Below are 27,135 nucleotides of genomic sequence, written 5' to 3'. Positions count from 1 at the left end.
TAACTTTTTATTTTTCGTTTCATTTACTCACGTTTATTTTCTTTTTTTTAGTGGCTCTTAATCTATCATTTATGAGAAAATATGTAATGTTTTCAATCAAATACACTTATATTTTTCTTTTTCTTTTTTATGTTCCATATTTGTTTATTTATTCTAAAAATTTTTACTAAAAATTTTTATCCGCCGCATCGCGTGGGTTTCTACACTAATACTAATTAAATTTTCGAATAATGCCTTTTAGTCTAATAACAGTCGGAAATAATGACCACAAAAATGGACATATGCAGGGCAGAACGGCAACTTGCTGCCTTTGGTCCTACCAGACTACCAGAGCACCTGGTCAATGGGAGAGAAATCTGGACTAATGAGCTCTAATCTGTTTTCTTATTCCAGAAAGTATACCTCTTGAAAATTAATAAATGATTGAATTAAAATTTATTAAATTTGAATTTTGAATGACTGGATACGACCCCCTCGCTCATATAACGTTCCAAAGAGAATATATCTATGGAGTCATCCCTTCTTCTTAGGCGAATATAGAGCCCCTGATGACAAAATCATTGACGCTACTACCATATTATTATATTGTACTATCTAAGGATGATGATTTGATTGGATATAGCATATGAATAATTATAACAAAAAATTACTGCAGTTACAACAATGAGGTATCTTATTCTGCATCTTATCCGGATTTCAAATTTTGTAATATCTCGGTGAGCAACTAAAATAAAAGAGTATCATACTATATATCCACAAGGAGACTATTCAATTTGATTAGAAATTGCATATGAAAAAATTTAACAAAAATTTGTTCAGATTATTTAACCAGCATATATGTTTTTTTATTTGTTTAGCTTCTCACATATTGATTTTTTTTTTTTTGACTAATCTTCTGTACATTAAAAATTAATTTATATATAATAAATTATTATAGAAAATAGCCTATGCCGAGCAGCTTCCTCGTTATCTCGTTCCTCGGTTCACTCTCCCGTCGCTCTCCGGTTCCTCGTGCACTCTCCAATCTTCTCTCCGCCGAATCGAGTCGACCCTGCGTCGGCGCGGCAGTAGTGGTGTGTAGGTTCTAGGTCCCCTGCGCCATGAGCGGCGGAAGCGAAGGCGTGGTACAGTGGCGTCCCATCCCCATCCCCATCCCCCTCCCCCTCCCACCTCCTTCCGCCGTTATTACAAGTGAGGGTGGCTCCGGAGGGGCATCGTTGCCTTCCTTCTCCCTCGCATCCCTCACAGCAGGCGGAGGCGGAGGCGGAGGCGGAGGCGGAGGCGTGGGGGAGAAGGAGTCGGAGGTGGCGCCGCTGCCGCCACCGCCGCCGCCGCTTCCGTCGCCGCAGCAGTTGCTGAGGCATCCGCTGGCGCTGCTGGCGCTGGTCCCCAACAGCGTGGCCCTCTTCTCAGCAGGGGCCATCTCCGGCGCCGCCGCCAAAACCCTCACGGCCCCGCTCGACCGCGTCAAGCTTCTCATGCAGGTATCCATTCCCCGGGCCCTCCTCCTCTCTTTTAGCCGTTTTCATGCGGCTGCTGCGGCGGCCATCCGATTTGGTGCCTCTCATTTCGTTTACTTGCAGACCCACAGTTTGCGAGCGGCCCAAGGCGGTGGGAAGAAGGGATTTGGTTTTGTTGAGGTAATAGCTAAGTCCATCACTTGTCTTTTATTAATGCCTCTCTTGTCGCTACTCCGTTCCGTTGCCGGTGGGCTATCTGCTGTGAATTTCTGATTTTACATGATCGAACATGTTGCGTGTTTTTATTTGACTGATATCAGGAATGCAAACATGTACTCTTTTTTATGGCGAATATGGTACTTGAAATAATAGTGGATAGAACAGCTTCAGGTTTATGTTGTAGAAATCTTGAGTTCCTGCGACTAGATTTTTTAAGTTTGTCACCAGGGACAAAATGTACTAGCGCGTGCCCTAGAATCAAAAGTTCAATTTGCTAGATCACAACTCTTTGATTGGGCTGTTATGATAGTTAAGAAATCATAAAAGTAGCAAGTGGTCTTTAGGTGATGAAACAATTTGAACGGCATTCTTAATGAATATTTGAAAATCAAAAATCTTGGTACTACTCTAACGTTATTTAGTTCTTTTGAACTACTTTTCTTGTAAGATCTCAATGGTACTATTTCCTAGGAAAGCCTCATGCTTGCTTGCTTCTTTATGCTGATAGAAAATGGATAAGCGAAATATTTACTTCTTCAAGTGTATCGCGCATTTAGATGTTTAGTCTAATGCAAGAAATTTTCATCAGGCTATTACAATGATTGGGAAGGACGAGGGTATCAAGGGTTACTGGAAAGGCAATCTTCCCCAGGTTTTTGATATTAGCCACTTTTTTTTATGTGGTTTAAATGGTTTGGATTCAGAATGTTGTCCATGAACTCCTTCAGGTCATTCGCATTATTCCGTATAGTGCTGTTCAGCTTTTCTCATATGAAGTTTACAAGGTGAAAATAAGCCCTTTTTCATTAGCATCACTTCATTCAGAGGCTTATCTGGTTAACAAACAAGTTTTGTCTTTCCATCTTAAAATGTTTTCATCTGTTTTAGAAACTTTTTAGGAAGAAGGATGGAGAACTATCTGTTCTTGGGAGACTTGTTGCAGGTGCTTGTGCTGGAATGACTTCCACACTTGTAAGTGTTACTTAAATATACATGCGATACAACGCTATTGCTTTATGTGTATGCTGTCATTGGTGGTTAGTACTGTATATGGATATCGCACGCCATGTTCTGCCACCATAACATGTGTCTTATTTATTCGTTGCTCACACTTTCTACTGTTTAATAGGTAACATATCCGTTGGATGTCCTGCGGCTAAGGCTTGCAGTTGAACCTGGAAGCAGGACAATGTCTCAGGTAGGAATGACTAGTTCAGAATATTTTTTGCTTTGTCCTATATATAAAATGATGAATCACTCATATACGCTGATGAATAACTCACTCTCTAGGTCGCCCTAAACATGTTAAGAGAAGAAGGTTTGGCATCTTTCTATGGTGGTCTTGGTCCATCTCTTATTGGGATAGCACCTTATATTGCTGTGAACTTCTGCATGTTTGACTTGTGAGGTTACTTTCTTCGTTGAATAGATTTTATAGAGGAAATCATGATTTGGTTCCAAATATACATGGTACTGTTTGCATTTTATTGTAGGGTGAAGAAATCTCTACCAGAGAGATATCAGAGGAGACCAGAGACATCTCTTGCGACTGCTCTTGTGTCAGCGACACTTGCTACACTAATGTGCTATCCTCTGGACACTGTAAGAAGACAGATGCAAATGAAAGGCTCACCGTACAATACTATTCTTGATGCTTTTCCAGGTAAATTGCCGATCTTTCCACATGAGTGCTGTGGGAGCCCCAAGGCCACGTTAGCCCAAGTATATAACTAACCCATCAGAACCCATTCAATCTTAAGGCTTGAGCTTTTAGGTTTTGGCCTGATACTATTTTCGATCCTTCACTTCTTTACTCACATCTGCATGTGAACAACCTGATAGATCTTATGGGGACCTTTTAATTTGACTCTCTATTCTTGCTTAGTATAAAAAGTAATCACACCATGTCTTTGAAAGCCTCTGGTTAACATCTAAGAAGCCCAGACCATAAGGAAGGTGATGTTTAGAAGGAAATGACCACAGGAAATTACGTTCACATAAGTATGGTAATAAACTTGACTTTAAAAAAAGGTTATGTTTTGTTGCCGGATGATGTGGAGAGGTGCTTCCTAAATTTAATTACTAGGGTGGTGCTTCCTATTTTGTAAATTTGGTTACATGTGGGACCTGTACACCATTGTAAAATTTCTAGAAAATCATATTCTTATATAATCTTCCTTGATGGATTAAATCGACCTTTTACTTCAATTAATGTATCTTCTCCAAGCAACCTAACCCTCTTTCAGTTTGATCCAGTCGGTTGGTTGCATTGTTTTTTACAAGCTTAATAAGGTAGTTAGCTTACGTTTTGTCTTCGAAACAATGCAAAACACACAATTGATATAGTCTTTGTTTTATTTTTGAACACAGCTACATGACTGGTTTAAATTTCTAAATAACTGGTATAATGATATTCTACCAATACATTAGGATTATTGTTTTCTTCCTTTTTCTAATTAGTATGTTATTGACTTTCTCTTCTTTATGTGCCAGCATAGCATGATTTGTTCCTCTGTAGACAAGCATTATTTCTCTTCTAGCAATATTTTATATTACATGCACTTATTAGTTGCTTAAAGGAGAATGACTACAGCACATAGCGCATGTATGCAATCATCTGCAGTATGCTCTTTCTGTCGGTCTAATAGGAAAGTATTGTTCTTGTCATGCAAAAAGCAGGTATTGTGGAGCGTGATGGATTAATCGGGTTGTATAGAGGTTTTGTGCCCAATGCACTGAAAACGCTGCCAAATAGCAGGTTCATTTTCTTAAATCTTATTAGCAATTAATCTGGACTCTAGTGGATAGCTACATTTTTACTTTTATTCTGTTTTTAGCATTTTGCTTTCATCTGATTGCTCATTAACAAATTGACAATTTCCAGCATTAAGCTGACGGCATTTGACACTGTGAAGGGCCTCATATCGGCCGGACAGAAGGAGCTTGAGAAAATCACACAGGAAAACCAGGAGAAAGTAGTTAGTTAGACCTGTGGACGCTGCCCCTTTCCCTTTATTCCCCCTTTTTTTTTTCTATCTTGCTTATGCAATTTTGGGAGTTTGATTGTTGCAATTAGTGTTTTCTCTCTAGTGCTGAGACTTGCAAGCATAGCAAGGGCATTTATTGAGGGCAACTGTTTTGTTTTGTCCTAGAATAGCAACAACTCTTGCTGGTATTCTGCTGGCTGATTGGAAACATAATTACTGTCTCTTACACGTCGCACAAAATTTGTAGATGCTGCAGATACAGATTTAAGAAAAATATGTTGCATAGGATACTTCTGAATATGTGATGGTCAATCAAGCTTAATCGAGACAGAGTCTCGTCTGATGAAGCTCAGGTTGAAATTGATGCAGGTGCTTATTGGAACGAGTACAACCTTTGGGGGTTAAATGGCCCCTGGGTCTGCACTGCATCACAGTATGTTTGATGTTCTTCCTACTGTCCAGTTGGTGCTGTGAAAGGTGGATGGCTGTTTGGTTCATAGTTAATTATGTTTGTATATCTCATTTTGATAGTGGCTACATATATCTGTTTTTTAAATCTCAGAAACAATTAAGCTACTCTTTGCAGAAAAATAATTTAAAGAACTAGAAAACATTGGGATCAAGATCATATTTCCATCGATAACCCATCTACTTATATATTCCAAAGTTATATAAATCCAGATATTCACTACTAATATGGAAAAAGTTTCTACTAACACTTTTATTATACCAACACTGTAAGTCCGTTAGATACTGAGGGCTGCAGGCTGCAGGCTGCATGTGCTGGACCAAAAAGAAAGCACATGGGAATTGTCTATGGGCCTGTTTGGCATAGCTTCTGAAAAAGTGATTTTAGTTTTGAGAAGTAATTTTGATTAAAAGCTGTAGAGCGTTTGGCGGAGTTTAAATAAAAGTGATTTTTCTGAAGTGATTTTGAAAATCTGTTTGGCAAGTAGTATGATATTGTGTGGTGTGATATCATGTATGAAATTAATGAAATATTTTTCTTTCGTATTTCTTTTCACCGGACCTAACGCATTGCTTCACAAATTCAAGCAAAACCCATGTTATGATGATTTTGAGAAACGAATGTATTAATTAAATTAAATGTCGATGAGTATAGAAAAAAGATTGAGAGGCTAGATTTGAGCACAACGAAGTTTGATCATTCCCATCTATTCGAATGCGAGTGGATACGAATACAAATATAATTATAGAAAGTTCAAAATTATTTACATACTTAAAAAATAAAAAATCAAATACGGGCAGTAATCTTTAAAATTTTCAATTTTACATCTAATATTTCCCTTGACCGCTCTCAGGGCGCGCGCGCGCTCTCTCTCTCTCTCTCTCTCTCTCCTAATCCCTGCCGAGTCCCGCTTCGCTCCCTCACGCCGACTGCTCGGTAAAACCCAAAACCTTCGACCGCTCTCTCTCTCCCTCCCGGCCTCCCCACATCTACCCACTCTCTATCTCATCCGCTTTCTCTCACTTCGTTCAGCCCACTCTCGACTTCGGCGCCCCGCTCTCTCGCGAGGAGGACGACAAAATTGAGGAGGAGGTGGTGGCGATATCTAGGGTTAGCTCTCCTTTTGAGCACCGAAGCTCTAGTTGAATCAGCGGCGCCGGTTATTCTTCTTGTGGTAATTAAGCCTCCTGCCCTCCTCCCTGTTGAGTTACTTGTGAGCTTTGTTGCAGTTAGAATCACAGTTTAGGCAGAAAAATACCATAGTAACTTGTCTAGCTATGACTTTAGAACTTTCCTGTGCTTATATTCTCATAAATCATATTCAGAATAATAGATCTCTAGTATCTTCATCTTTATAAAAGTTTGGGATGTCTTAATGTTAATAGTTTCTATTTTATGGCCCTGTCTTTTAATTTAAGAATGTTATAATTGTTTGTAGATTTCTTCCTTCACTTATGATTTTTTTCTGTTCTATTCGTTTGATTGCTAAGATGTGGGGGGAGATACTTGTTTGTGGAGTCCTTCATTTATGTTTTTTTTTCCAAAAAAAATATAGGTATACAAAAAATGTGAACATGAGTGTGAAATTTTAGCTGCACTGCTGCTAATTCTAGACTGCTATTCCAATATCTCCATGATTTGATACGTTTCTCCTTCAGTACTTTCTTACTTCGACAACAAAATCGTAGATTTGGATATATTGCTCAACTAGATCACATGGATCTACATCACAGATCTGAAGTTGATGATCAGGTGGCTTTATCAAGCGAAAGTTAGATAGGTGATCCTCTGATCTCATCTGAATTACTTCTGCTGGGATTGTAGCTCTGGAACATTGTCGACTTTCACTTTGCACCCAATTCTTTTCATGTAAAAGTTGTGTATTTTAGGGCTTTAAGAACAATAATCTATGCAACAAAGTTCGACTATACACCTTCTGACGTCTACAACAAAGTTTTATGTTAGCTTTTTAATTTATTTAGATTGTTTTATACAACAGTGTGAACAAAAATACTGCAGTGTGTACTTTTGTTCGAACATATTTATCTCTAAATTTTTCTTTGTTGAAGCATGTAGAGTTGTAGACAACGCCCAGCAAACTGGGCCAACAATTAGTTCTGATGGCAAATAGGATCCACCCAACCCAATGTTATACACTGGCCTGGATCCTAAGATATTCTTTTGGCCCAACCCCGTATTGGAAAGTAGCGCTATGTATGCCCTGTAAAACTTGGAGACTTGAGCTGATGTTGGTCGAATGTCAATCTTGTTGTTTGTTCGCTTGAAGGGAAAACAGATTCAAAGAGAGAGGGGGGGAACCAGTGGAGCACCAGCATGGGCTATCCTGTCCTCTCCCTCTCAAAGCCTTGCCCTCTGCTCCATCTCTCTATGCGTATCCACAGGCACCGCAAGAGCACTACATCCCTCAGAAGATGCAGCGGCGGGGCCAGGAGCCCCGATGTGGTTGAGAGGGAGTATGCGGATCTCAATCTCAAACCGATGTACGGAGTCTCCAATGTCAGTATCTAACCCCTTCCTACACCTCCCTCTCCCATTTCTTTCTTTCTTTCTTTGTTATTGCTTTCTTTCTTTTATTGCTTTCTTTTTTTTGTTATATTGCCTTCTTCTTTCCATCTCGTTTTCTTGTGTTCTTTCTTTCTTGCTGGCCTTTTCTTGATTTGCAAAGCTGTGTTTCTGTACCATCAAATGATTGATTTGAACTACTAGCTTTCTTGTCCTTTAACACCAAAAACTGGGGAGAAGAACAGATGGGTCACGTGCGTATCAGGCAACATGTGAACCCACTTAGCTCGTCCTTCACCGTGAGTGCTCGCTGTCTTGATCATCCCTGTTTCTTTTCCACTTCTCTCCCCCTCTCTGATCACAATTGTGCTGATAATTTCTTTCCTTGATGAGGCGGGATTAGGAGCCAGTGCAGGTACCGGAGTGGAAGGAAGTTTTCAGGGACTCAACACTGCCACTTATGGTGGATATTGGCTGTGGTACGAATCCTAGACCGGCCACTATATTGTTCTTGCTGCCACTTCTTCTCCACCTGTGCGTGTTCTGCATTTCTTCTTCTTCTTTTTTTGCAGTTTCTTGATAAATGAAAATTTTTTTGACAAGCATTAACTTCCAGGGAAACATCTCAATTTTATTACTAGTTTAAATTCCTGAGTCCTTAGCGTGGTAGTTTGAATACTAAAACAACAAAATGTTTCCCCTTCTCGTTGGCCTAAAGCTCTATGTATATAAGGCATTGTTACTAACAAATATTTCGCTCCCAGGTAGCGGCAGGTTTCTTATTTGGCTTGCAAAAAATTCTGTCGAACCTAGAAATTATTTGGGATTGGAGATTCGTCAGAAGGTGTGGGACACAATTATGAAGCAATATGCTGCTTATATGAGAATGCTGGCATTATATGCTTATCATTTTCTGTTCGCCAACAATAATCCTTGCATATTCCATTTTAATCAACTATTTCCTCCCTCACCTCAGTCTTGCTCTGTTGCTGCAGTTAGTTCAGCGTTCACAGTTTTGGGTTAAGGAGTTGGGTCTTGAAAATATGTAAGCTCTTGTGTCCCACATCCACTATCTTTGTATGGGGAAACTTCTACGAGCCATTTCACATGCTAAAGATCCTTTCTGTGCAGCTACTTTTTGTTTGCAAATGTGTCGGTGTCTTTTGATCAGCTAGTGTCAAGTTATCCTGGTTCTCTAAAATTGGTTTCAATACTGGTAAGTTTAGGAGCATCATTCCCCTTATTTTTCTATTTGTTTTAGGACTCATCTATCCAAACAGGATTGTTGTAGGCCAGTCATTTACCTTCTAGTAGCTGGTATTTTTTTTGAGTGTACTTTCTAATCCTCAAACGAAGTGTCTTCTTTTGTTTCTAAATGTGCAGGGGATATCTTCAAAAAGTTTGCTAACTAAAGGCCCTATGTCTGATCTTTGTAGTGTCCAGACCCTCACTTCAAGAAGAGGCATCACAAAAGGAGAGTCGTGCAAGCACCATTAGTTGATTCTATTTCGAAAAATTTATCTCTTGGGGGACAGGTATGGATTTCTCATATTGTCAAGGTATCCTTCCCTTATATTTTCGGTTGTATATTTTGTTTACATATGGAGCTATACACAAATGCCTATTAGCCTAAGTTACATGGACACGAGACAACTGAAATTGGGGAACATGGCAATATGAAAAAAATAGGGCATCAACACGGGAAGGACACCACAAATAAAATGAAATAGTTTTTAGAGTTAAGCTGGAATGCTTTTGGAAGCACGCTTTGTGGTTCCACTTGCTTCCACTTTGTTTTTAATGATATAACATTTGAGTCTATGGTTGATGCTGTTAAATATGATCTAGAGTATTTGAAGTCTCTAGGAACCAAATTTCACGGATTTTCAACTTTAATGTGTCTGTTTGTGTTTTGTGCATTTGTGTATTTGTGTATTTGTGTATTTTGTCTATTCGTCAAGGACCTTCACTGCCAAAATAGTAATGATTTTCATGCACTTGATCAAACTTTTTGTTTCCTATATGATACGACAAGATATGGTTGTTTTATAACTATCAAGTGTTTGTCCTTTTGATTTCCTTTTCTGTTCTGTCCTTCATTCGAGTTTGCACAAATCTTGAAAACACTAGCGGAGAACCCGCAATTAGCAGAGTGGGGTCTCCATTGGTAATCGAATTTTGATACATTGTTATGATTAATCAAAAGTGCTGGTGATACCACTGCCTCGTATGCATGGTTGCTAACCACAGGAAAGAGAGGGAGGAGAATAAGAAAAGAGGAAGAGAAGTGTGCCGTCAGCGAGCCATTGCTGCCCTCCGTGCCATATGTGCGGAGGCCCGCACCTTCGCTATCTAGTAAACATGATAGACCCGACGTGGGATCAATTCTGACGCATCATGCTGGGGTTAAGGGCATTTTAGTACTTACACTCCACGCACGTTTGCTCAAACTATACGCGCTTTACATTAATTTTGTTTTTGATTCTGAAGGGTGAGCTATCATTCTTTGTTCTCAAGTCTCAACTAATCTGTATTTTAGGAGTGTGCTAGGAGCTCGTGCTCCTTCAAATTTCTTGTAGTAGTTATGATTTGCAGTTAACTTTGAAGGATGGCTTCAATGGCACCTGACATATTATGTTCGTCTTTCATTTGGCTAGGTTCTTTTACAATCTGACGTGCTTGAAGTGGCATCTGACATGAGGGATCAATTCGACGCCTACTCTGATGTGCTTGAACATGTCGATCATATTGACTCGAATGTTTTGTGTGACGCCGAAGGGTGGCTCTTACACAACCCAATGGGAACACGAACGGAAAGAGAAATACATGCAGAGCTCGAAGGGGCGAGAATATACAGGAGGATGTACCAAAAGACAAAGCAGCCTAGCTGACTGTATTGCGGACTGGCCTACTGTATGATGATTTATTTGTTAAATGTCCTTTTACCCCTCTCATATTGATGGATAGTCATGAGCGTCACGTTTTTTTGTTTTGTTTTTTATTTTTTTCTTCCTTCTTCAGTTGCTATTGCTCTTTTTCATTTTCCTTGTTATAATTTCAATCCTTTTTATCCGTTTCTTATTTTTAGTTGATTGCGGTGGCTTTTTGGTTGCCTACTGGCATATGATAATTCAGCACGAAGTGATTTTTTGGAATAATTTCATACATGGCCTTCTAGAAACTATTAATTTCATCAATACTCTTCTAAAATTGATAATATCACAAATATCCTTCAATATGTTAAAAATTATCATAAATATCCTTCATTAGTTAAAATTCGTTAAGAACTGTATGAAACGAAGTTAAATTTTTAAAGTACCATTTTTATCCTTTATCTCTTATTAATAGTAGAAATATTAAGACGTATTTCAAGATATTTTTTGTAAATTTAAATTTGAGTATTTAATATATACATATTAAATTAAATTATTAATATATATTAATTATTAAAAANATAAATAATTATTAAAAAATATAAAAATTATATTTTATATATAGTATGTTTTTATCTGATTTTGGTTTTGTTTTTTGGTTTCGGATTTCGGTTCAGCTTCAGTTTAAATATAGACCAAACGTATAACTGAATTTAAATATAGATAATTCCTGAACATTTTTTTTCATTTAAATTTTTATATATAATTATTTATTCATCTTTTTATATACTGAAATTAGTTAATTTTTTTAAAAACTAAAAGTTAATGGGATATCACCTGAAAAAATAAAAGTTTAGGGAGCTGTTAGAAAATGGCATATAGTTGAGGGGGTCTCCATACATTTTTACTTAAGAGAAACTTAAGGGTAAATAAGTTATTTTAAAATTTAAGGATATAGGTCATATTTTAAACTTTATAAGGATTTCTATGATATTTAAGACTTTGGGAGGGGTATCAATGAAATTGCCCTTTTTTTTTCAATAAACTATTCTTTTTATCGTACTTTCTTAATGCTATTTGTCCATAAGTCTAAACAGAGCCTGAGACTTTGTACTCATGGTGCTTTCAATTGCGTTGTGTGGGAAATCTGCGGTTGCTGATCTCAATTGAACAGCCTGGTTGTCATACCCACGTTGATTCAAAGCAGTTAGGATATCGCTAAGCTGCCTGTGAGCTTTATGTATGAATGAAGGACGTTCGTGCAACTCCTTAGCATAATCATAACATGAAGAAAATTTCGGAAAAATCTTACATTCGTTGGGACAGAATCAATACAGTGTTTCATAATAACTACTAAAAATAAAATTTAGAGCAAAGCTGAGGAATAGAGAGAGGCTAATTCATTCGGTGCTCGTCTCTTTTTTCCACGCACGCGCTCTCTCTCTCTCTCTATCTGTTTTGTTTTCTTTTTCTTTTTTTTTTTTTCTTTTAACCTCCCAAAGAAGCAGTAAAAACTCGTACTAAATTTATTTCTTGGCAAAGAGGCCTCCAAAGGCGCCGGTACCGCCGCCGCCGGGCTTCTTCTTGTTGGGAACGGAGACGGAGGTGGTGGACTTCCTGCCGTTTCCGGCGTTCTTGTCGTCGACCTTTTTGAGGATGGGGTCGGTCTCGAGGAGCTGGTCTTCCTTCTGGAGGCCCCCCAGAATCCAGTCCAGCAGCCCCTTCTCCTCTTTGCCGCCCCCTGCGCTCTTCGTCGCCGCCGTAGCCGCCAGCACCCGCCCGCCCATCATCGGCGCCGCTCCGATACCGATGCCCAGCGACGCCATTACTTTCTTCTTCTTCTTCTTCTTCTTCTTCTTTCCTTTTTTTTTTTTTTTTTTCTTTTTTCTGTTCCTTCGCTCTCTTCACTACTACTTATTCTTCTTCTTTCCTTGTCAGGCTTCTTCGACGGGTGGTTGGTAATGCTTGTGTGGTGCTTAATAAAAGAGCGTAGAGGAGGCTCGGACATATCCGGAGGGCATAGTGATCGAAGCTCGACCGTCGGATCGTCATCCCACGGTCCGCAACACGAATCAACACAGAAGGTCTCTTCCGCGGCGCGAGTCAGCCACAGGCGTCTTATCCGAACCGAACCGCACGAATTAATTAAAAATTCAAAAAATCAAAATTAAAAACAAGAAAAAGAAGAAACAGTCAAGGGAATGGAGAAGGAAATATTATTTATTTTTTCCAGGGGCAGTGGCTGTGCTTGTGCCGGCCTCATCTCCAGTTCTTTGGGTAATGCGCCAGCCACGTTGCCCAGAAAATAACCCTCCGTTCTCTTTCCTTTCCTTTCCTTTCCTTTCCTTCACGGTATCTGATCTTCTGGTTACTTCCTATATCGTACGGGCTTCCGGGATCTGGTTAGTTGGGTCTTACTTCAGATGTGGCCTGGCCCTGATTTGACATGTTATTTACGATGCTACACTGCCTCGAACTTGGGCCAAGTTTATTTCCTGGGCCTTTTCCCGTCTTCTTTGGGCTGGAGCCTACCATGTTCTGTGCGGAGTGCGCCGGTTGGATTCACCAGGATTTAAAGGCCTTCTTCGTCTTCGTTTTGTCTTGGCTAATAAAAGTCCATAGGCCAATTAATAAAGAAAGTACTGAATAGACAGTAATAAGTCTGTTGACATGTATGTCATATTGTCTGCTAACTGAGTTCTTCTTCTTTATGATGCCAGAGATTTGTTCGCTGCCGCATCAAACAGGTTATAAATCCATGACTCAAAGAAAACATGAGACTGACCCTCCAATTGCTAATTTCTGAAATGCCGGCAAGCATTAAATTTTACGCATTGTAACAAGTGTTTGCGCACGGAGGATGGAGGGCAATAATAATTCCTTCCTCGAATTATTGAGGGCAGATGATTGCGGTGCATGCCACATATGTACAGATGCACCGGTCGTAGGCAATCGATTCTTGCATAGGAAAAAAGTCTAGAATATAAATGTTATATTATTATTGATATGATATCTCCCATTAATTAAATAGTTTTTTCAAGATTCATCAATTTTATCATAATTTTCAGAAAAAATATATTTATCATATTATATATATATATATATATAAGATAATTTGCTGATTAAAATAATTTAGTGCATTCTGCTATTTATACAGTAGACTTCATTCCTCGTGTAGACAGTCAGCGTCGGTGCTGGCTGTACGACCGACGGGTATAAAACCAGGATCTAATTGGCCGGTCCGTGTTGTGCGTTTGTTTGTTCTAATCTGCTGGGTTGGCTGGCTGCTGCGAGCGCAGACGCAGACGCAGACGTGGGCGCGGTCACGATCAGCTCAGCGGCTCCCTCCCCTAATTTTCTTCTTCTTATTCTAATTCTGTTGTTGGCGCAATAATAAGAGAAAGTTGCAATCTTATTAAAGCCTTGCTGGTTCGCAATCAAAAGAAAAGACAAGAGCCCGAATAATAGCGACAACTCTTCTGCTCCTCTACTATTCTTAGACCCCGTCACATTCGCCCCTTTCCTCTCCCATCCGATCCGTCGTCTCCATCCCTCCCCTTCTTCGCCCTAGACCGCGGGAAGGAAGGAAGGACAAGAATCCAAACCGAGCTCAGGTACGACGCCCTTCCCTCTCCCCTTCCTCCTCGATCTCTTCTTCCTCTTCCTTCCATTCTCGTTTTCTTTTCTTTTCTTCTTTTTTTGCTTCTTCTTTCTCGATTATGATGATTGTTTATCTTCGTATGTCTCGGTTCGGTTTCTGACGATCTTTTCCTTCTTTTTATTTCTTTTCTGATCAAAAAGTCGCCGTCCCATCGCAAGCCCTAATGCTTCGATTAACCCTAACCAACGTCGTCTCTCTTTCCCTAGCTATCTGTTGATGCGTAGCTTATATGCCCTAGTTTTCCACATACAGCTCGACCTTTGGCCTAGGGTTTGATTTTTCAAAAAATGAGAGTTTTAGAGGCCCTTATCCTGTATCCTTAGAATCTTAACCTCATACCATTTGGCGACCTTCACTGCATTTGGTGCTGCGTCAACACTTTTTTAGATCTGTGTTTGTATTTTGACTTTGTGGACGCAGCGCAGAGTCGGACTTTTCAACTTAATCATTTTTCTCAGGTACAGTTTTGGACGTACGCCATGAATGTTGTGAATTAGTTAGATGTTTTCTTTTATCTAATGGATAGGTTATTCTTGGTTTTAACCTGAATGTTTTTTTTTTCCCTACTTCAGTATTTTCCTTTGTTGTCATCGATTCGATTTTGAGTTCTGCTTTGGCAAAATTTTAGTAGATAACCATCTTGATGGATTGCAGTTTCTTTGACTGCGGGTAGAGCACTGTTGAATCTTAGGAAAATTTTGGATGAGATATCTTTTCTAAGTGCTTTATCTCTTTAGTATATGCTCCAAGAATGTTCTCTGTAATGTGCATAAATTGACTGAACTCTAGAGAATTTGTTGGAATTGGTTTTAGTAATTTTCTTGTTTTCATGAGATCCAGATGTATTAAAATCTTTGAGAAAGTCTCCAAATACGGAGGATTCAATCTTAACATCTATCCCAATGAGTTGATCAATGCCACATTACCACATAACGTCCCTAGAAACTGAGAATTCTGTTATGAACCTGATCCCTAGCAACCACTAATGCGAGTAGAAAGGCAAGGGAGATGATGGATCGTTAATACCTGATCCTCTGCTCATTCCGATGAGGCCCATTTGCATCGAGGAGTGCCGGTGGAGGAGATGATGGGAATCCAACCTTGGCTCCAACAGTTGGTATCGGAAGCTTGTGAATTCAGATCTGGATTGAGAAGAACAGGGGAGTGAAATAAAGAAGAGGTGAGGAGGGAGGAGGAAGAAGAGTAGAGAAGAATGGAGAAGAGAATTAAGGGAGAATTGGGATTTTTATTTATCACTCGTTGTTGATTACAGGTATGGATTTAACTATTTATACTATAACTTTCTGAGGACCAATATGGGACAAGTACAAGGGCAGGGTGTAATCTATAAAAAATGATTTACAAGCAGTTCTCCCTCTTGGGCCCTGATTCTGTGTAAGCAGGATCGTAGTGTCTCTAGTTAGCTCGCCATTGGAGTGGGCCGTCATTGTAAAGCCCAGACTCAATTATAAAGCGGATGAGGATCTGGTTGGATGACCTAATAAGGCAACCTGAACCCGTTTCCCGACAACCCGACCCATCAAACAGATTACTCCGCCGCCTTGTTCAGCCCCACTTTGGATTCTCCTTCGCCCCCATCCTGTCGCCTGAGTCTTCTACCTACCGCTACTCCTTCGCCCTCTGGTCCTGGTGGTCTTGATTATAATGGACTGTAGCATAATGTCTATATTCACATATTTTACTTTATTTTTATTTGATCCAAAGTAAAAAAAAAACTTCTAATTTTAGTTTCTATGTTGCGTGAATTGTGTAAGTGAGTTTAAGTTTCTATCGCACAGTTGATTAGCTCTCATACCATCTTATCTAGTTTGTTGTGAAAAGACTTTATACTATTTATAAATGTCGAATTCCATCTATTTAACAGTTGAAAACTTCCTTCTGATATATGTATTTAGTATTCATATATCTATGTTTACATGCTTTTTAAGCGTGCATGCTCCGGGATGTTGACACGTTTCATGCCAGACATTTGGGAATTGGCGCAAGAGCCTAGCCTAATGGTTATTTTTAAAATTATGATTATGAAGTTTTATATAGCATCACAAGATCAGAAGGACATGATTTCTTTAGTACTATTGATGTACATCAAAATTGGCCTATTTCAAAGATTTACATGTTAGTCTATTCATTTTTTTTTCTTGTATATTTGTGTAAAGGTGGGCGCAATGAGGTATTACACTATTAACTTCTTGGGCTTTTATTTCTGGATTTTGTAAGCAGTTGTACCTGTGCTACTGTTGTTGTGGCTGCGAAAACACTTTTTTTTTTTATTTAGGTTATTGCCGTTGTGATATTCTAAAGCATTTATTGAGATCTGTAGTTTATACTTTATAGAAGAATTGTCTTACCCATTGTGTATATATATATAGAGGGAGAGAGAGTTCAGCTGTTGTACTATACATAGTAGATGAATAGTATTTACTATAGATTTTTTAGGCCTTGAATCCATACAACACCAAATAGTAAACCCTAGGCATCCAAGGACTAACAAACCTATAGTAAACACTATTCCTCTACTATCGATAGCATAATAGCTCAGCTCTCTCTCTCTCTCTCTCTCTCTTTATAGAGAGAGAGAGAGGGAGTCTAGCTACTATCCTATCAAAAGCACCAAGTTGTTGCTACCAAGTTTTCGGCTGTTAGATCTATTCCTTTGATCATTTCCACCCGTTAGATCATATTATTCAATCAACCACCCACTCAACCTTAGGGCACCACTATCATCCTAATCGCGCATCCCTGCATCCAAGGGCCGAAAACCTAATAGCACCAATGACTTGGTGCTATTAATAGTATAGTAGCCTAGTTCTCTCTCTCTCTCTCTCTCTCTCTCACTCTCTCTCTCTCTCTCTATATATATATATGTATATATATATATATATAGGGTTGAGCTAGGCTATTATTAATAGTTTATGAATAGTATTTACTATCCACTTTCCTTCCCTTGGATTCATAATTCTACCACTAAATAGCAATAGTAAACCCTAATAGTAGACACCACTTGCATACTATTAATAGTATTCCAGCCACCACTATATATATATTCCTTCATGATATTCTTGGTTGATGTTAAATTGTTAATTTGCTTAATCAATTCTAGCAAATCAATAGTGCACCTCCATGTTCCTGCCTCGTACTACTGTAGTCGTATATATGTAGTTTAAATATTTATTAGTCCCAAGGATTTAAGTTTCGATCGGCATTTCGGCTGTATCCATCGTGTCGTATCGTGTTAACAAGATATCAGTATAATACAGCCTTCGTACCGATAGCACAGCTCAAAACTCTCTATTCTTTAAATTAGTAAGTAATTTTCTCAATAAAGTTCAAAAGATTTGATAAAGATATATAAAAAACAGTTAGAATATTTATTGCTAAAGAAAATAAATATTTCATGCCATTATGTGTCGGCACACATGTATTTTTTGTAACTGGCATTGCCCACGTACCGTGTCACATCGTGTGGGCAAGTTTCCAGCACGGCCCCATACCATGGTACTTAAATTCTTGATCAGTCCTAAATGTTATCTTGGCTATTTGAAGTTGAGTTCGATAGACTTTCATCTCAATTTTGGGACTCAGAAAACATAATAAATGTGTCAAGAAAAACATAGGATGACTAACTAAGGCCAATAACATTTTCCTTTTGCCTCCAACGTAATGTCAAGCAAGCTAGTGGCTTCACTAGTTGTGTTGTTTTTTGAAACTAATGACCTATCATTTATGTATGACTCATCCTGTTTAAGAAGCAAACTCCTGGACTTGTTAAACTCTGATTTTGAAGGCATGATTTTCATTAGGTACAAGGATTTTTTCGTTGGCTGTATTTGCTCATCCGGTTCATCTTTGTGGGCTTTCCATCTTCTCAATCTGGTTTCTTAGTCAATCAATGCTATTATTTTAATAGTTCCCATTGGGAAGTTCATCAAAATATCTTTTCTTTGATTTGAGTATGATCCTCCCAGTATGATTTTGTAATTTGTATCTTTGCTTTTGTTTAAATATTTATGTACTTTGTAAGGTTTTTTATCTGTTCAGAAGGATCCAAAAGATCCAGGTTTTCCTTTTCCAACAAAAAAGGTCCGGGTTTTTTTTTGTATAAAAGTAGCCATTGCTGACTCGTGCGTTTAACTGCAATTTTTCACATGGTCATTCATAGCCATTCATTTGGTCACATCATTCATTTGGATCATCTTCCTTAGCATCATGTTCATCAGTGGAACCTCCTGTAGGGATGCAGATAACTTTGTTGTGCTTCATTAAGTCATTGTTTGAGAAAGTAAAACACAGGAAGTTTAGTGTTACTCTAGCTGAACTCAATAGTTAATAGTCTTACTGAGTGTCTGTCAAGTAAGTTGACAGTTAAAAAGAAATCGCAGAGATGGTGGTGGAAGGATCAAAGTCTTCATTCTTTAATCCTGCTTAATTTGCTAATGATGTGCAAGAATCTTGTGTTACGTTTGTTCTCTGAGATTGCAACCTATTGAATGCGGATGTAGAAGTATTATTCAACTATTTGCATGTGGTTTGCTGGGTTGAACAGCAGGAGTCAAGTTTAGCTAGATATTTGGTACGAGGGACAGGTAGATAGTGTAGACATTTTAATCAGGATTGCTGACTGATTATATATACTTGATTATTTCAACCCAATCGGACAGTGACTTAAACACCTCGACCATTGGATTTCTGAAGCTGTATGGAGATGAATTATGGTTGCTTGCTTACCATTTTAGGACCAATAGTAGTGCGACTCGTTTACTTGGAAAATCAAAGGTGCCACAGATTATCACTGTGGAGAAAAGTGAAAATTGTTGATTCCTTCATTAATCAAGATGGATGAATGTAGTCTATCCCCTCAAAAACACAAAAGAAAAAAAAAAAGCAAAGAAAAAGAATCTAGTCAATCTATCATGAGAATTATTGTATTGACTATTGTTGATTGCGAGGAACTTAGTTCTACAGGTTTTGCTTAAAAAATATAGTGATTCTAAACATGGTTTGCCAAAGCTATGTCCCATGTAATATTGTACTCTTGCCTGTTTGACGTGATTGTTTTATTTTACAATTTGTGCTGTCTTTACAATTATCTATACAAGAATCAGTGAACGTGCTAAAACCGATAGATACCTGCTGGATATGACTTGATATTCTCATACTTGTATGTAATCGTGAGATATTAACAAAGTCTATTAGTACTTATATCATGCATAATTTGGGTATGTATACGACATTTTAGTTCCGTTGGCTCAACTGACATTATTTTTGGTCACTCTTGCAGACTGGCATAGAATAAGTAAAAAGGGAAAACAAGATGGGTGTAAAAGCTCGTCAAAGTCAAACTACTGCTACTGATTCGCCCAAAGCAGAGGTAGGAGAGATAGACACAAGGGCTCCTTTTGAGTCTGTGAAAGCTGCTGTTAGCTTATTTGGTGAGACATTATTTTCCGCTGATAAAGCAGCTACAAGGAAGCCGAAGCCTCAACAAGCAGAGGTACCCTCTACAGTACTTCTTTGAAGCTACATACATAGCATACATGTTTATACATAAATAGCATAACAAGTTTGAACCCATCTCTAGCATGACTTTTCTGTTCCTTGAGTTGTGCTTATATGCTGCTGCACTGTATTGGTCTAACTTGCATTTATTTTTTATTATGTGTGACAGAGAGCATTAGCCAATGAGACAGAACTTCACTTGGCCCAGAAGGAGCTAAATAAGTACAAGGAACAGCTAAGGAATGCTGAGACAACCAGGGTTCAAGCACTTGCCGAGCTAGAGAGAGCTAAGAAAACTGTTGAGGAGTTGACCGATAAGCTTAATGCAATCAACAAGTCCAAAGAACTGGCAATTAAAGCTACAGAAGCCGCTAAGAGCCAAACCAAGCAACTCGAAGATGTTGGCTCTGAAGACAGTACCGGAAAGGATGGTGCTTGGAAACAGGAGCTAGATAATGCTAGGGAGCAATATGCAGTCGCCATTACAGATCTTGATGCAGCAAAGCAGGAGCTCAGAAAACTCAGGAAGGATTTTGAACTATCGTTGGAAGCCAAACTATCGGCCATCCAGCAAGAAGCCGAAGCTAAGCAGTTAACCGAAGCCAACAAGGAGAAGGTGACTCAACTCTCCAAAGAGATTGCGGAGGTGCATGAGTCTCTTATGCATGTGAAGTTTGCTACAGAGCAAGCCCAGCAAGAAGATTCCAAGATCCGTTCTGAGAAGGATGCAGCCCGTAAATCTTATAAACAAGCATTAGAGGAAAGTGAGAAGAAATTGGCTTCCTTGATGAAAGATTTTGATCCTGATGTTCACAGGAACCTCGAAGCAGAGCTAGCCAAAACAACTGCTGAGATTGCAGCTGTCCAGAAGGAAATGGAAGAAGTTCAGGCTTCGGATTTGGAGTCTGTTACCACTGTTACAACGGAGCTCGATGGTGCCAAAGAGGTGCTGCAAAAAGTGGCAGAAGAAGAGAATTCTCTCCGGAGTTTGGTTGAATCACTGAAGGCAGAACTGGAAGCTGTAAAGAAAGAGCACGATGAGCTAAAAGAGAAGGATGCCGAAACTGAGAGTATTGTAGGGAACCTTCACGTCAAGCTTCAGAAGTGCAAGGCTGAGCTCGAGGCAGCTGTTGCCGCAGAGTCCAAAGCAACCTCGGCATCAGATGACTTGATATCGGCCCTTCATCAGCTATCCTCTGAATCGCAGAGCGCATTACAGGAAGCTGAAGTGATGAAGAAAAGTGCTGAAGAACTAAGAGTTGAAGCGGAGGAGGCACGGATTTCGTTAGCTGAAGCAGAGAAGAAGCTGCAGGTAGCTCTACAGGACGCGGAAGAAGCGAAAGCAGCAGAGGCCAGGGCCCTTGATCAGATCAAGGAGCTTTCAGAAAGAGCTAATGTAGCTCGAGCGTCAACTTCTGAGCATGGGGCTAAGATTACAATCTCAAAAGAGGAGTTTGAATCTTTGAGCAGAAAAGTGGAGGAATCTGAGAAGCTGACTGAGATGAAGGTTGCAGCTGCAATGGCCCAGGTGGAAGCCGTTAAAGCGAGCGAGAATGAAGCGATTAAGAGGCTCGAGGCAGCTCGGAAGGAGATGGAGGACATGGAGATAGCAACAGAGGAGGCTCTGAAGAGGGCAGAGATGGCTGAGGCAGCAAAGAGGGCTGTGGAGCTAGAATTGCGGAGACAGCGGGAAAGGGAGCAGAAAAGGACCGCAGTAACTGCTGCGCATATACTCGAGTCGGCACAGCCAGTACCTGCAGAGGTGGCATCTCCACCTAGACCAGTGAGGGCTAATCCAAGTGATAAGAGCGAAGGACACCAGAAGACCACCGGTAAGGCAGCCTTGAAGAAGGCACTTCTGCCTAACCTCAGCGGGATTTTCCATAGGAAGAAGAGCCAGGTTGATGGCAGCTCGCCATCTTACCTACCAGGCGAGAGACCTGCTGTATGATATCTATTTTTGAGTAGCCGTATATGGGTTTTTAATATGTGTTTTAAGCTTTTATATTTTCCTCGACTGCTTTGGTTTGTGTATAGTTATTTCTCCAGTTGTTTCAGTTGCTATATGCTGCTATGCTGGATTTGGAGTCCAGGTGCTGTAGAGATGAATGCTTTTAACTTTGGCTGTGTTTAGCTTTTGAAATGACCATGTTTGTACGTTGGATCTCTGGAAGAACTATTTGGTTTGCTGCTGATTATCATTCACTGCTTCATGTTTCTCCACGGATGTCTTGGTCAGGAGCTTTTTGATATTTTATTATTTACACTGTTTGGTTGCTCATTTAACGCAATCATGCCCCCAAACCCCTTTTTTTTGCATTTCTGCTGTCCCCATTATACCGCAAGGACCAACAGGGCAAGATCATTTTTGCTACCGATAAGAGTGTGTTCTGTTTGGTGGCTACTTGATCATTTTGTAATTGTTTTTCTCTTCCCAATTCTTATGACAAGCATAGTCTCAAGCATTTGTGGGTGTTTTGACCGCAACGGTCGTGCGGCCCCCTGCATTCACAGAACGCTAGACTGCAATAAAATGACGTTTGGAGAAATTCCATAATTTGATCAGACACAAATGATGTAACTTACACCAAGTATGGTTGTAAAACATAAGAATCCAAAAAAAATTACAAGAGAAACAAAATCAGGAGATATTTTGTAGGGGGGGGGGGCGCAAAATGCCAGCTCATACTGCCCGGGCATTTCAGAAAGACAGAAAAAAGAAAAGAACAGAAAAGGGCAAGCCATAACAAACAAGTGTAATCTGAGTAATCTCAATATCACCTAATAAGGTCGCACTAACTCTAAATGTCAAAGCAGGAAATATTGCTAGCTCATGTACAGACACTATTGGCACGCAAATGGAATGACTCGAGCAGATAACTATAATCAGGGGGTTAATATCATACACTTGGCATCGACGTAGAGAGAACCACATACGCTAGGTACTGGAGCGCATCTTGTATCTTGCCTAGTGCACTTGTTTGATCAGCACGGAGATGATAGGATATTGCATTAGCTTTTTCTTGTATCGACTTCTGCTGCGGAAGGCCATCCTGTTTATCAGAGGAGGCACTTTGTATGGCTGCTAGATAAGCTTCTATTATGTCCGAGATCCCTGAAAATTAAAAGTGAACAGAAGATTAATTCTAACCGTTGGTAACCTCCGTCACAAGTTTCAAACATTACAATCCTTGTTTTTCATTTTCTCCACTCATGCATAGCATTACTTTACACACCGCATCGTTTATGTAATACGAACCAAGAAATTACATGAACAAAACCGCGATACATAAGATTGCAGATACATCTACATGAAATTAACATTAAACGAAGTAAGAAGTCCTCTAATAACTCAAAATATAGATGCTCCAATTGTAAGTGCTTGATTTCACTGAATGCTAAAATGCAATCTAAAGCTATTCAAATGTTTTCAAGGTTACATTTCATGCACCATGAAATGCAATAGTAACATTGCAACTATTGATAGAAGGGGGCCCCAACAAGAAACCAACCTTACTGACGAGCAATCTTGCATATCTATTACCATCATTCTCTGTTTAATTTTCCAGAAAAATAAATCTCCCTACTGGGAAAAATCCTTTTCATTCAACAGTGAAAATATTCCCTTTGTCCATCTTGATCAACAAAAAAAAAAAAGGCCCGGGGGTGTATGGCTGCTCCTGGTGTTTTTAGAATATATTGTCTGCTTGGTGAGTGTATGTTATGATCATTTTCAAACTTAAACATCCATTAAATACTAAAATGTTAATTTTACATTATGTCCCCGACTTTTTCCGACAGGTTCTTTCTCAATGATAACCTAATTTTGATTTATTCATTACCTACTAACCGGATTTCGTTACCAGCATAGCTTTCTACTTTAGTAATATCCCTTCATATTACCAAAGATGGGAGAGGGAAATACCAAATCAGCTTAATGTGCTGTATATTGTGCAACTATTGCCTGTCGACTCGAAACAAAACAGCCAATTGTGTAACAAAACAAGATAAAAAGAAAAAAAAGAGGCCGAGGATTAAAAATATCTATAAAATGATAAAGCACCTGTCATGAAACTGCTAGAAACTCTTTCCACATCCCCAGACATGGACTGGGCCTTGAATCTGATAATCTTAGCTTTTAGAACAGAATCTTCAGGCCAGTCAATCTTTTCATTATCTCCATCTGATTCCTCACTCTTCGCTTTGTTTGCACTAGAGATAACCGACTTTCCAAGCGTCAGGAGCTGCGATACTGCAAAGCAACAAAGCTCTGACAGTCTCTGCACGATAAATGCAATTTCATCAGCAACATTATTCATGTGAGTGTAAATAAACTGCTGATCATATTCATGCATACATGAACACCCTCTGAATGAAGAGTTTCTAGTCTATCAGTAGTTCGTTGCATGATTTCGTTTGCAGCAAGACCTCCTAGGGCAGATGTGAACCTGCAAAAATAATTAGAATTTAATGAGACCACCTAGAAATGTAAAAGTTAGCACTTAACTTTTGAAGCTCCTAATCACATTTGAACTTCCGTTCTAGTCAAAATCTAGTGAGACTCATCAAAATAAGAACAGAAGGTATCTTTGACAATTTTCCTCTCTTTCACTTTTCACGTCAAAACAAACTTATTTACTTAATCATTTTAACCAGTAGGTTAATCCGACTAGCAGTGAGATCTAATGATCCAACCATATTATTCCATCCAAAGGTTTCAATCCAAAACTTCATAAGTGATATGCCTTCTTTCCATAAATCAATTTGTTACCTAAATCTAAAGCTAAGCAACTAGGATTGGTTTGCTTGCAGGTTTCAACAAATGGTCCAAACAACAGGTAAGAGATTAGATGTGACCCACACAATCAATTATTCAGATACACTGACTAGCTTTCTTGGATCTACTATAATGAATCTAAAATCTAATATTGATTATTCAAATTAATTTTGTTTTCATATTCAAATCCTTGATGTAAACAGGCCCACAAATGGACTAGACCCTAATAGCCAAACCATAATTCATTACAAAATAAACTCAACAAAACTAAAGACATGCAATGGACAATATTAGAACAAGATATCATCGTCGGTGCGACCAGATATCATAGCATAAATATTTCATCTTTTATCCATTCCATATTCATCAAGCCTTGTAGTTGACACCACTTACCCTGCAGCCATATTAGCAGCCTTGCTGACACTTGAGTCACGCAATTTTTTCATTTCCACATCCCCGTCAATATCTGCTGTTTCAATGCCTTTTCCTTTATCCGAATCTTGTCCGCTTTCCTCGTATTCGGTACCTAGATTGAAGATCTGCTGGATCTCCTTAAGTTTTCCGTCGTAGAATGATTTTTGCTCAGATAATAGTTTTGCCTTCCTCCTGTTGAATAACAACGCGTAGTGGCTTGACAATGCTTCAAGTTCCTGGCACCCAAACGGTCACAGGAAAAGAAGGAAAAAGGAAAAAAACCAAGAAAACAAGAAGATTGGTTTCAGTGAAAGATGGTAAGCCCTGCATTATTGTAGAAGAAAGAGCAGTACCTCTAGCTGATCAGGACCTCCATAGATATAGAAGCATCTATCAAATGTTACTTCCTCAAACTGTTCCTCTTCAGCTTGCTGATCGACCTCATCATGGCTCTGCTCCACTTCGAGACCAGTCTCTTCAATAAGCAGTTCCATGGTCTCTTTCCCAACGCGCTCGAGCACTTCCATACCCTTTGCTGTAAACGACTTTCCCGTCTGCATTATTCAATATAACGCACAAAGCATTAGCCTCGCAAGATGGAACAGGTTCAAAGGTTTCTACACATAAACATACCTCTATAATAGATGGTGCAAGAGACGAGGCTTTAGCCGGCAGACTACCTTGCTGAATGGTATCTGCAAGGTTTGCAGCTGAACTTTCCAGCCTGAGAGGCACAGAAATCATGATGTGAATAAGCTAAACATAATAACGAGACAAATCGATTCCCACCAAAGAAAGATGTGGCGGCTGATACTCGAAAATGGAATGATATCACTCTGAAGTGTGCTCAATATTACAGAACGATTCTCCTTGCACCGATAGAAAAATTCACATTGGAAGTTATTTTCAAACAGGTAACAAGAGGTAAAGCATGGTTGATCCGAATTCCATAGCTTTGACATTTGTTAGAGAAACGGTTTCCGGTGAGAAACGAAAAACCAACAAAACTGCCTATTAAACATCAAAGAAATCCAAGAAGATTTGTACTAGCCGTTTCAGAACTCAAAATTAAGTTCAGTTACCATAAAATTAGAGTAAGAATTTGAAATTAGACTAATCTCCGAAAGAATTAGGCCGAGCTGCGTTAACTTGCTCGAATAAGAGTCGAATTGCACTGGTACATGGGAATGCATATCATTACTAATATTTTTCACGAATGATGATGATGCAGAGGGAAGAAATAGGCGGCATACATGTGGACAAGGTTGGAACCCCCCTTCCAAGCGCTACCTAACGCAGTCCATGTGCCCGATGTGAAGCTCTCCACAGAACTGTCAAAGGCTTTAAGACCCTGGAGAACATAAAAGCATACGGAGTCGAGCAAATAGTTCTTGAACAAAAGATGCTATCTACTGTTATCTCACCAATCAGCAATTAAATTAAGAGAATCAGACGACAGCAATGGACTTGCCTGGCCAAGGAGAGAATCCTCGCCGGCTTTCTCGAGTCTGTCGAGGGCGGAGCGCCGGAGCCGATCGCCATCGCTCTCGCTCTCGCTCTCCTCCCCGCCGAGGTCGGAAGCATCGTGCTCGGCGGCAGATTCCGAAGGGTCGGCAGTGGCGGCGGGAGAAGAAGGCTGCTGCATCTCCGTGATGCCTTTCGCCGCATTCTTGGCAACCTCAACCGCCTGATCGAGGACGAAGATGAGATCGAGCATTGAAGAAGGTGGGAGGGGGGAGACGGGAGGGGGAAGGAGAAAGGAGAGACGGAAATACATTTCGAGAGATCTCTTCGGCGGCCTTCTGGAGGTCGGAGAAGACGGACAGAGAAGAGATGCCCCAACCTCGCCATCCGCCGCCGCCTTGCTGCTGCTGGGGCTGCTGGGGCTGCTGGGGCTGGGACTTGGGGCCTTCTTCTTGTTCTTCTTCTTCTGAAGGGCGCCGCTTCTGCTGAATCTCCTCCCCTCCCTCCTCCATTGATTAGTCAGTCAGTCAGTCAGTCAGTCAGTAGCACTGATCGATCAGATCCCTTCTCGACGGAGATTGCTAGGGTTTCCAGCAGCCGCCGCCGCCGCCGCCGCCTTTTTCTCCTCTCCGTCTTCCCCCCCGGCCCCGCCCCGCCCCCGATCCCGATCCCGATCCTGATCCTGGAGCGGCAGAGGCAAACTCGTTCGATCCGAGCTCGAAAAGACGTCGGCTCAGGTTCGAGAGAGGCGACGCTACCACCCCAACTACC

The 27,135-nt window shown here is 39.9% G+C and overlaps 5 protein-coding genes across 14 annotated transcripts; 3 read left to right on the top strand and 2 right to left on the bottom strand.

Annotated features, from left to right (window-relative positions):
- LOC109722364 (probable envelope ADP,ATP carrier protein, chloroplastic) lies at window positions 929-4,992 on the top strand. 2 transcript variants are annotated; one of them, XR_002219457.1, is made up of 10 exons: window positions 929-1,484; window positions 1,584-1,640; window positions 2,269-2,331; window positions 2,408-2,464; window positions 2,568-2,651; window positions 2,809-2,877; window positions 2,970-3,082; window positions 3,173-3,401; window positions 4,359-4,437; window positions 4,564-4,992. XR_002219457.1 is itself a non-coding variant. In XM_020250407.1 (10 exons), the coding sequence occupies exons 1-10, from the start codon at window positions 1,101-1,103 to the stop codon at window positions 4,664-4,666; spliced, it is 1,179 nt and encodes a 392-aa protein (XP_020105996.1). In that variant the 5' UTR covers window positions 932-1,100; the 3' UTR covers window positions 4,667-4,992. The 2 variants fall into 2 exon arrangements, 1 of the variants encoding a protein (XP_020105996.1); XM_020250407.1 differs by having other exon boundaries at window positions 932-1,484; window positions 3,173-3,342.
- On the top strand, window positions 5,980-10,750 carry LOC109718151 (tRNA (guanine-N(7)-)-methyltransferase). Of its 8 annotated transcripts, XM_020244189.1 has the most exons (11): window positions 5,980-6,071; window positions 6,168-6,309; window positions 7,205-7,349; window positions 7,423-7,652; window positions 7,904-7,957; window positions 8,062-8,137; window positions 8,423-8,502; window positions 8,654-8,703; window positions 8,790-8,874; window positions 9,095-9,193; window positions 10,316-10,750. In XM_020244189.1, the coding sequence occupies exons 3-11, from the start codon at window positions 7,256-7,258 to the stop codon at window positions 10,547-10,549; spliced, it is 1,002 nt and encodes a 333-aa protein (XP_020099778.1). In that variant the 5' UTR covers window positions 5,980-6,071; window positions 6,168-6,309; window positions 7,205-7,255; the 3' UTR covers window positions 10,550-10,750. The 8 variants fall into 8 exon arrangements, with proteins under 8 accessions (XP_020099778.1, XP_020099770.1, XP_020099803.1 ...); XM_020244181.1 differs by lacking the exon at window positions 5,980-6,071 and having other exon boundaries at window positions 6,078-6,309; XM_020244214.1 differs by lacking the exons at window positions 5,980-6,071; window positions 7,205-7,349 and adding an exon at window positions 6,869-6,915 and having other exon boundaries at window positions 6,078-6,309.
- On the bottom strand, window positions 11,788-12,430 carry LOC109717455. The gene has a single exon (XM_020243263.1). The coding sequence runs from the start codon at window positions 12,355-12,357 to the stop codon at window positions 12,058-12,060; it is 300 nt and encodes a 99-aa protein (XP_020098852.1). The 5' UTR covers window positions 12,358-12,430; the 3' UTR covers window positions 11,788-12,057.
- LOC109717437 (WEB family protein At5g55860) lies at window positions 13,936-21,932 on the top strand. Of its 2 annotated transcripts, none has more exons than XM_020243230.1 (3): window positions 13,936-14,145; window positions 19,492-19,704; window positions 19,879-21,932. In XM_020243230.1, exons 2-3 carry the CDS (start codon window positions 19,525-19,527, stop codon window positions 21,658-21,660), a joined length of 1,962 nt encoding a protein of 653 aa, XP_020098819.1. In that variant the 5' UTR covers window positions 13,936-14,145; window positions 19,492-19,524; the 3' UTR covers window positions 21,661-21,932. The 2 variants fall into 2 exon arrangements, with proteins under 2 accessions (XP_020098819.1, XP_020098828.1); XM_020243239.1 differs by lacking the exon at window positions 13,936-14,145 and adding an exon at window positions 14,320-14,650.
- Window positions 22,244-26,997, bottom strand: LOC109717448. The gene is made up of 9 exons (XM_020243251.1): window positions 26,676-26,997; window positions 26,372-26,587; window positions 26,154-26,251; window positions 25,534-25,624; window positions 25,254-25,454; window positions 24,880-25,136; window positions 24,067-24,157; window positions 23,773-23,989; window positions 22,244-22,824 (listed from the first exon to the last, which is right to left on the bottom strand). Exons 1-9 carry the CDS (start codon window positions 26,874-26,876, stop codon window positions 22,610-22,612), a joined length of 1,587 nt encoding a protein of 528 aa, XP_020098840.1. The 5' UTR covers window positions 26,877-26,997; the 3' UTR covers window positions 22,244-22,609.

This window comes from Ananas comosus, linkage group 1 (genome assembly GCF_001540865.1).
Source record: "Ananas comosus cultivar F153 linkage group 1, ASM154086v1, whole genome shotgun sequence".
Lineage (NCBI taxonomy): Eukaryota > Viridiplantae > Streptophyta > Magnoliopsida > Poales > Bromeliaceae > Ananas > Ananas comosus.
Note: the sequence above shows the minus strand (reverse complement) of the source record. Positions and strands in the feature narration are given on the sequence as shown.